The following is a 12500-nucleotide window of genomic DNA, read 5'->3' as shown; positions in this document are numbered from 1 at the left end:
GATGTGTGAACATGATTGCACAAGGGTTTTCTAATCATCAATTAGCCTTCTGAGCCAATGAGCAAACACATTGTACCATTAGAACACTGGAGTGATAGTTGCTGGAAATGGGCCTCTATACACCTATGTAGATATTGCAGCAAAAAGCAGACATTTGCAGCTAGAATAGTCATTTACCACATTAGCAATGTATAGAGTGTATTTCTTTCAAGTTAAGACTAGTTTAAAGTTATCTTCATTGAAAAGTACAGTGCTTTTCCTTCAAAAATAAGGACATTTACATGTGACCCCAAACTTTGGAACGGTAGTGTATTAGTGTTCCTGGAAAAAAGGCACCCAAACACACATACTGTACAGCACATTTTTACAGTTATGTGTACATATTATTTATACACACATACACATTGGCCCCCCAGACACATTTTTTCTTTTAATGTGGCCCCCGAGTCAAAATATTTGCCCAGCTCTGCCTTAAAGGCCTACTGAAATGAAATTATTTTATTTAAACGGGGATAGCAGATCCATTCTATGTGTCATACTTGATCATTTCGCGATATTGCCATATTTTTGCTGAAAGGATTTAGTAGAGAACATCGACGATAAAGTTCGCAACTTTTGGTCGCTGATAAAAAAAAGCCTTGCCTGTACAGGAAGTAGCGTGACGTCACAGGTTGAAAGGCTCCTCACATCTCCCCATTGTTTACACCAGCAGCGAGAGCGATTCGGACCGAGAAAGCGACGATTACCCCATTAATTTGAGCGAGGATGAAAGATTCGTGGATGAGGAACGTGAGAGTGAAGGACTAGAGTGCAGTGCAGGACGTATCTTTTTTCGCTCTGACCGTAACTTAGGTACAAGCTGGCTCATTGGATTCCACACTTTCTCCTTTTTCTATTGTGGATCACGGATTTGTATTTTAAACCACCTGGGATACTATATCCTCTTGAAAATGAGAGTCGAGAACGCGAAATGGACATTCACAGTGACTTTTATCTCCACGACAATACATCGGCGAAGCACTTTAGCTACGGAGCTAACGTGATAGCATCGGGCTTAACTGCAGATAGAAACAAAAGAAATAAACCCCTGACTGGAAGGATAGACATAAAATCAACAATACTATTAAACCATGGACATGTAACTACACGGTTAATGCTTTCCAGCTTGGCGAAGCTTAACAATGCTGTTGCTAACGACGCCATTGAAGCTAACTTAGCTATGGGACCTCACAGAGCTATGCTAAAAACATTAGCTATCCACCTACGCCAGCCAGCCCTCATCTGCTCATCAACACCCGTGCTCACCTGCGTTCCAGCAATCGACGGAGCGACGAAGGACTTCACCCGATCATCGATGCGGTCGGCGGCTAGCGTCGGCTAGCGTGTCTGCTATCCAAGTCAAAGTCCTCCTGGTTGTGTTGCTGCAGCCAGCCGCTAATACACCGATCCCACCTACAGCTTTCTTCTTTGCAGTCTTCATTGTTCATTAAACAAATTGCAAAAGATTCACCAACACAGATGTCCAGAATACTGTGGAATTATGAGATGAAAACAGAGCAGTTTGTATGGTGACACATTGGGTATGAATACTTCCGTTTCAACCATTGACGTCACGCGCATACGTCATCATACATAGACCTTTTCAAGCGGAAGTTTCTTGGGAAATTTAAAATGTCACTTTATAAGTTAACCCGGCCGTATTGGCATGTGTTGCAATGTTAAGATTTCATCATTAATATATAAACATCAGACTGCGTGGTCGCTAGTAGTGGCTTTCAGTAGGCCTTTAAGGTTAAAAAAAAAAATCTATATTTATTGTATTGGTTTAAAAAATGTAAAATATCAAAATGGTCCCCGAATGTGTTGATTTGTCAGCGTGCGGCCCTCGGTGTAAAAAGTTAGGACACCCCTGTTGCACACCTAATGACATATTATCTATTTGTCCAATTAAAGCTGAAATATTCTTACTACTCCACTGTATTTTAAAGTTGTTTCTATTGCCCAAGACCCATATTACTTAAGCTGCATTTATTACCTCGTGCTTATGACACTTTTCAGCTCCTCCTCTGGATGGTGAAAGCACAATAAGGTTACCTGACACCCATAGAGGGAGCGATAGCCAATATTGTCACAATGACTCAAAAGGCATATGTTGATGTAGGTTTTGGTGCCATTTTGCAATTTTTATTGTTCAAAAAAGTATTTTGAATCCTCGACATCTGCTATCCAGTCTAATGGGCTCACATAGATATGAGATAAGTGTGTGTGTGTGTATATATATATACATATATATATATATATATATATATATATATATATATATATATATATATATATATATATATATATATATATATATATATATTAGGGCTGCAACTAACGATTAATTTGATAATCGATTAATCTGTCGATTATTACTTCGATTAATCGATTAATAATCGGATAAAAGAAACAAACTACATTTCTATCCTTTCCAGCATTTTATTTTAAAAAAACAGCATACTGGCACTATACTTATTTTGATTATTGTTTCTCAGCTGTTTGTACATGTTGCAGTTTATAAATAAAGATTTATTTTTTAAAATTTTTTTTTTTTTTTTTTTTTTTAAAAGCCTATGCGCATAGCATAGATCCAATGAATCGATGACTAAATTAATCGTCAACTATTTTTAGAATCGATTTTAATCGATTTAATCGATTAGTTGTTGCAGCCCTATATATATATATATATATATATATATATATATATATATATATATATATATATATATATATATATATATATATATATATATATATATATATATATTAGGGCTGCAACTAACGATTAATTTGATAATCGATTAATCTGTCAATTATTACTTCGATTAATCGATTAATAATTGGATAAAAGAAACAAACTACATTTCTATCCTTTCCAGCATTTTATTTTAAAAAAAACAGCATACTGGCACTATACTTATTTTGATTAATGTTTCTCAGCTGTTTGTAAATGTTGCAGTTTATAAATAAAGATTTATTTTTAAAAAATAAAAATAATTATTTTTTTTATTTTTTTTAAAAGCCTATGCGCATAGCATAGATCCAACGAATCGATGACTAAATTAATCGTCAACTATTTGTATAATCGATTTTAATCGATTAGTTGTTGCAGCCCTAATATATATATATATATATATATATATATATATATATATATATATATATATGATATGTACTATAACACAGATATAAATAAAAAGATAGAAGTGATTAATGTTGAATTATTCATGTCTCTCACAGAGAGTGCAACCAGCTCCAGCCTGCCCACAGAAGACTGGTCTGTGAACATGGAGATCTGTGACATCATCAACAACTCAGAGGAAGGGTGTGTGTGTGTGTGTGTGTGTGTGTGTGTGTGTGTGTGTGTGTGTGTTGTCTCATATGTTACAAGCGTGTCGTTGCGCTTGTCTGAAAGGTGAACAAATATTTCATTCCAGGCCCAAAGATGCTGTCAGAGCCATAAAAAAAAGGATTGTGGGAAACAAGAATTTTAAGGAGGTCATGCTGGCACTCACAGTGAGTGTTTACACACACACACACACACACACACACACACACACACACACACACACACACACACACACACACACACGCGCACACACACACACACCAGTGGGCTCCACAGATTGGTTGGTGTGTCATCCTATAATTTTGCATAATTAAGTATGACGCATGTCATTTTTATAAAGGCTAAAAAAATAAAATAATGGGCATATATTTAAAGACATTATATCTTTTTGCTGTGTTTTTCATTTTGGTTATCAATCGCGGTTTCATGATGAATTTAATCTTAAACGGTTCTATTAACCGTCAGGAGTTCTACCACGGTTTGTCATTAATAATTGTTACATCCCCACTTTCCTGTATCATTTTTTTGTAATGTTTTTTGCAACAACATTTTCCTGGTGGCTAGTGATGGGTATCGTTCACTTTTGAACCGATGTGGTACCACTTCATGGTACCTGGGAATCAATACCAGAACTTAAGGGTACCAATTTTTGCTACTTTTGTTTGTATTAATAAATCTATAAAACATTTTGATAATAAAATCTCATTTTAATTGCAACATTCAAAAATTAGCTTTTGTTTCATTATCACATTTCTGAGTCTTACTTGCAAGCATGACATTAATTAGCAATTACAGTTGACGTTAGATGGCAATAGTTTATAGTTTTTATTTTTGTTATTTTTTGTTGCTCCATAAAAAGTGTTAATACTAACTGTTTGATTGTAATGTGTATCATCTTAGTTGTAGTTGTCGTTAAAAAATTTGGAGGTGTTTAAATCGCCATGTAAAATCGCTAATGCTAATCAACAGCATGTCAGTAGCAAATCCAAAGTATGTTAGCGTCAAGCTAGCGCATTTTGGGAAAAGTGGAGTCTCAATTACAGTTGCAAGTCCAAGGCGTTAGGTGGCAGTAGGAGGAGTTTCAATCGCCATGTAAAATTGCTAATGCTAATCACTAGCATGTCACTAGCGAATCCAATGTATATTAGCATGGGCATTTTTGGAAAAGTGGAGTCTCAATTACAGTTGCAAATGCAAGGCGTTAGGTGGCAGTAGTGTACAGTTTATGGTGTGTTGGTAAGTCAGTTTACTTTTTGCTGTCGAGTCTTTCGTTGCGCCCAAAAAGTGTTAATACTGTAAGTATTGTACGTATTACGCACCAGCTGTATGGTTGTAATGTGCATCTTAGTTGTAGTTTTCGTTAACAAATTTGGAGGAGTTTAAATCGCCATGTAAAATCGCTAATGCTAATCAACAGCATGTCAGTAGCAAATCCAAAGTATGTTAGCGTCTAGCTAGCGTATTTTGGGAAAAGTGGAGTCTCAATTACAGTTGCAAGTCCAAGGCGTTAGGTGGCAGTAGTATATAGTTTATGGTGTGTTGGCAAGTCAGTTTAGTTTTTGTTGTCTGGTCTTTCGTTGCGCCCAAAAAGTGTTACTACTGTAAGTATTGTACGTATTACGTACCAGCTGTATGATTGTAATGTGCATCTTAGTTGAGGTTTCCGTTAACAAATTTGGAGGAGTTTCAATCGCCATGTAAAATTGCTAATGCTAATCACTAGCATGTCACTAGCGAATCCAATGTATATTAGCATGGGCATTTTTGGAAAAGTGGAGTCTCAATTACAGTTGCAAGTCCAAGGCGTTAGGTGGCAGTAGTGTACAGTTTATGGTGTGTTGGCAAGTCAGTTTACTTTTTGCTGTCGAGTCTTTCGTTGCGCCCAAAAAGTGTTAATACTGTAAGTATTGTACGTATTACGCACCAGCTGTATGATTGTAATGTGCATCTTGGTTGTAGTTTTCGTTAACAAATTTGGAGGAGTTTCAATCGCCATGTAAAATCGCTAATGCTAATCAACAGCATGTCAGTAGCAAATCCAAAGTATGTTAGCGTCTAGCTAGTGCATTTTGGGAAAAGTGGAGTCTCAATTACAGTTGCAAGTTCAAGGCGTTAGGTGGCAGTAGTGTACAGTTTATGGTGTGTTGGCAAGTCAGTTTACTTTTTGTTGTCTGGTCTTTCGTTGCGCCCAAAAAGTGTTAATACTGTAAGTAATGTACTTATCACGCACCAACTGTTTGATTGTAACGTGCATCTTAGTTGTAGTTTTCGTTAACAAATTTGGAGGTGTTTAAATCGCCATGTAAAATCGCTAATGCTAATCAATAGCATGTTAGTAGCAAATCCAATGTATATTAGCGTCAAGCTAGTGCATTTTTGTAAAAGTGGAGTCTCGATTACAGTTGCAAGTCCAAGGTGTTAGGTGGCAGTAGTGTACAGTTTATGGTGTGTTGGCAAGTCAGTTTACTTTTTGTTGTCTCGTCTTTCGTTGCGCCCCAAAAAGTGTTAATACAGTAAGTAATGTACTTATCACGCACCAGCTGTTTGATTGTAACGTGCATCTTCATTAGAAAATTACGAGGTGTCGAAATGGCCATGTAAAATTGCTAATGCTATCGAGTAGCACGTCAATCGCAAATCCAATGTATGCTCGCATTACTTTATTTGCAGTTTGGGCAATTTTTTTGGAGTGAATTTCTTTGTTGGCGTCGAACATTGCAACAGGTAGTTTGGCCGAGTCTGCTCTCAGTGCTGCTGGAGTGATCACAAAGTAAATGAACACCAGGGAATAAAACACTGGTCAATCCCAAGTTCTTTTGGATGACATATATGTTGAGTAAAAAGGACCCCAGAGCCAGAATTGTACAATACCACGTTTTACTTCAGGACAATAGCATCTGCAAGCGAGGTCTAAATCTTAACAAAAAGAGTTAGCTTATGTAGGAGCAAAAACAACCCCTCTCGCCCAGAAAGGAGCGCAGCTGCTTCTTCAAAACAGATAAGGAACTGGCCAAAACAGCTCTGTGAGCCGACAAACCGGAGCCCTTAAGACAAAACATAGAGTTTACTAGCGGACATAAGATAAAAGCAAGGAGGTCAGGAGAAGACATGAGAAAATACTAGCTGCTTTAAACATGACTTGCTTAAAGGCCTACTGAAAGCCACTACTACCGACCACGCAGTCTGATAGTTTATATATCAATGATGAAATCTTAACATTGCAACACATGCCAATACGGCCGGGTTAACTTATAAAGTGACATTTTAAAATTCCCGGGAAATATCCGGCTGAAACATCGCGGTATGATGACGTATGCGCGTGACGAATTCCGAGTAACGGAAGTTATGGTACCCCGTAGAATCCTATACAAAAAGCTCTGTTTTCATTTCATAATTCCACAGTATTCTGGACATCTTTTGCAATTTTTTTAATGAACAATGAAGGCTGCAAAGAAGACAGTTGTAGGTGGGATCAGTGTATTAGCAGCGGACTACAGCAACACAACCAGGAGGACTTTGTTGGAGCGCTAGCCGCGCTAGCCGCCGACTTCACCTTGACTTCCTAAGAACACTGAAAAATATCTCACTCTCACAGCACCTTCGCCCTCTTATTGTTGGCAGTGTGTGATGACGTAAGTCTTGCCCCCAGGTGCTAGAAACCTGCGTGAAGAACTGCGGACACAGGCTTCACATCCTAGTGACCACAAGGGATTTCACCGAAGGGGTTCTGCTCCGCTCCATCATCCCCAGGAACAACCCTCCCCTCATCGTGCACGACCGAGTGCTCGGCATCATACAGGTACAGGTGTAGTCGTACAGGTACAGGTGTAGGGCGCGGCTCTTCTCTGCTCCATTGTTACCTGCCGGTATTCTGCGGTTGTCCTCCTTTCAAGGCGTGGGCCGACGCATTCCGGAGCTCGCCCGACCTGACAGGCGTGGTGGCCGTGTACGAAGACCTGCGCAGGAAAGGACTGGAGTTCCCTACCACAGAACTGGATGGCTACATCCCGGCCCAAGCCCCCAAAAGGGTACACACACACGCCTCTCCCCCTCGCTGCGGTCTGGTCTGTGGTCAACCTCTTCTTTCGGGTCTTTTCTGTGCTCTTTGCTTGACAGACCTCGCCTCAAAACGGGCCTGTCGTCGCTACGCTGCTCTCTTCCAAACCCCCCCTAAACCCGCCCCAGACTCTCGAGCTAAAACACACGCTAAACGGAAGTGAGGCCTTCACTCCCAACCAGGTGATGGACTTTGCTGCACTTGTTGCCCCTTCACAGTACACTAGACCCCCGCCTATTTGTGGTTCCAGTCGTTTTTTTTTATGTTCCTAGTAAGCTAAATAGAAAGAACAACGTTCCCTCTAAGGTTAACCCTAACCCTGCGCAATTGCGCCCTCTGCGCACAGCAAATCTATGCCGCGCACAAAATAAAATCCAATCTGAACTGTAAACAAAACCGAGAAGATTCCCGCGGAAATGTTGATGGGCCTGCTATTTGTGCCCTGGACCTCTGGACGGGGGTCGTCAGAAGCCGCCGTAATTTGAAGATGGTGCCGAGTGTCTGAATCTGTGCGTTTTAGGTGTACGGTAACTGTACAAAATGAGCTACAGAGCTAGCCTAAAATGTTAACATGCGCACATTAACTTAGCATGTGTGCAAAAGGCCGGCGTGCTAACAGTTAGCATGTCTCACATTTCAAGTAAGACGGCTGTAAGGTGTATGGCTGCGGGAATAGAGAAAAGTGTCAAATTAGATGAAAAAGTTAGCATGCTTAAGTTAGCTTGCTAGCATGCTATCGTTTGCATGCCAACAGTTCACAAGTGTCACGTACCAAGTTATGTGACTCTGGGGTAAACGGTTGCAAAACTAGCTCGAAAGGTTAGCATGCTAGCTAGCTAACGTTAGCATGCTATCAGTTAGCATGTGTCACATACCAAGTTATATGACTGTAAAGTGTATGGCTGTCCAATTATAAGAAAAAAAAGTAAAGTTAGCATGTTAACATTAGCATGCTAGCAGTTGACAAGTGTCACATACCAAATTATGACTCTAGGGTAAACGGTAGCAAAATTAGCTAAAAAAAAAAAGTAAGCACTTTAATCATAGCATGTTGACGTAAACATGCTAACAGTTAGCATGTTCCACATACCAAGTTATATGACTGTAAGGTTAGTGATTACGGAATTAGAGAAAAAAGTTTAAAATTAGCTGAAAAAGTTAGCATGTGACTGTTAGCACGCTAACAGGTAGCATGTTTCACATACGATGTCATATGACTCTTAAGGTATATGGCTGCGGAATTGGAGAAAAAAAGTGTAAAATTAGCTACAAAAACTAGCATGCTAATGTAAGCATACTAGCATGCTAACCTAAACATGCTAACAGTTAGCATGTGTCACGGACCAAGTTATATGACTCTGGAGTAAACGCTTGCAAATTTAGCTCCAAAAGTTAGCATGCTAGCTAAAACGTTAGCATGCGCACATTAAAATGCTAACATTTAACATGTGTGCAAAAGACGGCATCTCACATTTCAAGTAACACAGCTGCAAGGCGTATGGCTGCGGAAATAGAGAAAAGTGTCAAATTAGATGAAAAGGTTAGCATGTGAATGTTAGCATGCTAACAGGTAGCATGTTTCACATACCATGTTATATGACTCTTAAGGTGTATGGCTGCGGAATTGGAGAAAAAAGTGTAAAATTAGCATGCTAATGTAAGCATAATAGCATGCTAACCTAAACATGCTAACAGTTAGCATGTGTCACGGACCAAGTTATATGACTCTAGAGTAAACTCTTGCAAATTTAGCTTGCTAGCCTAAAACGTTAGCATGCGCACATTAAAATGCTAACTCTTAGCATGTGTGCAAACGACGGCCTGCTAACAGTTAGCATGTCTCACATTTCAAGTAACACGGCTGTAAGGTGTATGGGTGCGGAAATAGAGAAAAAAAAGTGTAAAATCAGAGGAAAAAGTTAGCATGCTTAAGTTAGCTTGCCAGCATGCTATTGTTTACATGCTAACAGTTAACAAGTACCAAGTTATACTTATGTTCTGTAGGATTTAGCAATGCGACTGTGAGTGACAGGTGACGACAAGAGGTCCTTACATATACTGTACACCAGGGGTCACCAACCTTTTTGAAAGCAAGAGCTACTTCCTGGGTAGTGATTAATGCGAAGGGCTACCAGTTTGATACACACTTCAATAAATTGCCAGAAATAGCCAATTTGCTCAATTTACCTTTAACTCTATGTTATTATTAATAATTAATGATATTTACACTTAATTGAATGGTTTAAAAGAGGAGAAAACATGAAAAAAATGACAATTAAGTTTTGAAACATAGTTTATCTTCCATTTCCACTCTTTAAAATTCAAAATTCAACCGAAAAAAAGAAGAGAAAAACTAGCTAATTTGAATCTTTTTGAAAAAATTAAAAAAAGAATTTATGGAACATCATTAGTAATTTTTCCTGATTATGATTAATTTTAGAATTTTGATGACATGTTTTAAATAGGTTAAAATCCAATCTACACTTTGTTAGAATATATAACAAATTGGACCAAGCTATATTTCTGACAAAGACAAATCATTATTTCTTCTAGATTTTCCAGAACAAAAATTTTAAAAGAAATTCAAAAGACTTTGAAATAAGATTTAAATTTGATTCTACAGATTTTCTAGATTTGCCAGAATAATTATTTTGAATTTTAATCATAATAAGTTTGAAGAACTAATTCACAAATATTCTTCGTCGAAAAGACAGAAGCTAAAATAAAGAATTAAATTAAAATGTATTTATTATTCTTTACAATAAAAACAATAAATTTACTTGAACATTGATTTAAATTGTCAGGAAAGAAGAGGAAGGAATTTAAAAGGTAAAAAAGTATATGTGTTTAAAAATCCTAAAATCATTCTTAAGGTTGTATTTTTTCTCTAAAATTGTCTTTCTGAAAGTTATAAGAAGCAAAGTAAAAAAATTAATGAATTTATTTAAACAAGTGAAGACCAAGTCTTTAAAATATTTTCTTGGATTTTCAAATTCTATTTGAGTTTTGTCTCTCTTAGAATTAAAAATGTCGTCGAGCAAAGCGAGAACTGCTTGCTAGTAAATAAATACAATTTAAAAAATAGAGGCAGCTCACTGGCAAGTGCTGCTATTTGAGCTATTTTTAGAACAGGCCAGCGGGCTACTCATCTGCTCCTTACGGGCTACCTGGTGCCCGCGGGCACCGCGTTGGTGACCCCTGCTGTACAACAATATTCGTCAAACAAAATTTTTTTTACAAAAAAATACGAACATTTTTTAGATGCTTTAAAGAGGACATCACTTCCATCAATCACTTTTACGGAGCAAATACATTTTATTTTCGTCCATAAGCACCAAACCCTTTTTTTTTTTTTTTTTAATTGCATTTTTAGGGTTTTTTGTGGGTTTGTCCGTTCAAGGTCTTAGAAGGCAAACCCAGGAATAACGGGGATCTACTGTCATACTTACACCTCCCTTAACCATCTACTTATTTGGGACATGCTGTCATGACTAAGGCTGCAGCTAACGATTATTTTTCTATCGATTCATCTATAGATTATTTTTTTCAATTAATCGGTTAATCTATAGATTATTTTTTTTCAATTAATCGGTTAATCTATAGATTATTTTTTTCGATTAATCCATAGATTATTTTTCCTTTTACCGATTATTTTTTTATTCAAAATAAAGAGGAAAAAATAAATGTAGGCCCGTTTTTTCAAAAGGCATGGCTTTTATTTACAAAAAAAAAAAGAAGTATGGCCACTCAGTCAACATTGACAACAACATGACTAAATATTCTGTAACAATGTAAACATTTAAAACTTTTAACATTTAACAAAATTAAAAGTAGCTTATTTGCTTTTTAATGTGCAAATATAAAAGTCAACATCCAGTGCAAATCTTAATATTCTGCAATAGTATAAGCATTTCAAAAGTAAAAGTATTGCTTATTTTGCTTTAAAATGTGCAAAAATAAAGATAAACATCCAATACAAAAAAGTGCCAATCTAAATATTCTGGAGCACTGTAAACATTAAGTATTGCTTTTAAAATGTGCAAAATAAACATCCAGTCCAACACAATAACCAATTCTACTCATTCCAGTGAGTGACTAACAGTTGTAATGAAGAAAGGTTAGCATGTCTACATGCTCTGGTTCTTTTCTTGTTTACAATATTCCCAGCAGCTGAAAATAGGCGCTCAGAAGGGGTCGATGTGGCTGGAACTGAGAGGTAATTAGCCTTCACCTCAAGCCAGGACTGCGAGTGAGCTGAGCTGCAGTTGAAGTTTCTAGAAGGTCAACGGGCTCATAGTGATGTTACTAGTAGTTGACTGGGAGGTGTTTATTATCATTTGGGGAGAGTCCCCTGCCTGATGCTCACCTGCTAAACACCTATCTGCTCCACGCTGAAGCGCTGACTACATGCGCTCTGAATACGCACTGCTGATTGGCTGGTAACGCTCTGAATACGCACTGCTGATTGGCTGGTAACGCTCTGAATACGCACTGCTGATTGGCTGGTAACGCTTCGTGTGTACCAATCAGATGGTTGTGTGGGTGGGACAATGCTGCGTGCTGAGACAGAGGCAGAGAAGCGAAGCAGCTTGTTAAGACTTTAGCAGCTAAAGTTAGCTTTAGCTTAGAAACTCGTTCGGTGCACCCCCGTACCGAAACGGTTCAATACAAAACACGTACCGTTACACCCCTAGCAGATACAAATGACACATTCATGTTTTTGTGTAATGATGACAACGTATGCTCGCGCGGACGATTGACTAGTTGATGGTTTTCTTTTCAAATGTTCGTTCATAGCCGTTGTGCTGCTATGCTAGGCCATTTCCGCTCGACACAGTGTGCATACAACAACATTATTAGGCCCTTTATTGAAATACTCCCACACTTTTGACCACTTTTGGCATGCTTTTCCCCCTCGCTCGCATCGTCTGCTTTGATCGTCTGCTTTGCGCTTCGCCATGACGCTAGTGTGACGTAAATATGCGACGCGTCGACGCACAAAAACGGCGTCGACGTATTTACGTAACCGACGACGTCGACGCGTCGTTTCAG

At 38.1% G+C, this 12500-nt stretch overlaps 1 protein-coding gene across 3 annotated transcripts in view; it reads left to right on the top strand.

Moving 5' to 3' along the window:
- LOC133642236 (target of Myb1 membrane trafficking protein-like) overlaps positions 1-12500 on the top strand; it is a 36326-nt gene that overhangs the window by 5263 nt on the left and 18563 nt on the right. For 2 of the 3 annotated variants that reach the window (XM_062036327.1, XM_062036326.1), the window contains exons 2-6: positions 3283-3367; positions 3480-3558; positions 7041-7190; positions 7285-7419; positions 7508-7630. In XM_062036327.1, the coding sequence (XP_061892311.1) occupies positions 3283-3367; positions 3480-3558; positions 7041-7190; positions 7285-7419; positions 7508-7630 (572 nt within the window). The remainder of the gene's footprint in view (positions 1-3282; positions 3368-3479; positions 3559-7040; positions 7191-7284; positions 7420-7507; positions 7631-12500) is intronic. The other variant, XM_062036328.1, reaches the window with a different exon arrangement.

The sequence above is a fragment of the Entelurus aequoreus genome, linkage group LG25, assembly GCF_033978785.1.
Source record: "Entelurus aequoreus isolate RoL-2023_Sb linkage group LG25, RoL_Eaeq_v1.1, whole genome shotgun sequence".
Lineage (NCBI taxonomy): Eukaryota > Metazoa > Chordata > Actinopteri > Syngnathiformes > Syngnathidae > Entelurus > Entelurus aequoreus.
The sequence above is the reverse complement of the archived record's forward strand: the minus strand, read 5'-3'. Positions and strand labels throughout refer to the sequence as shown.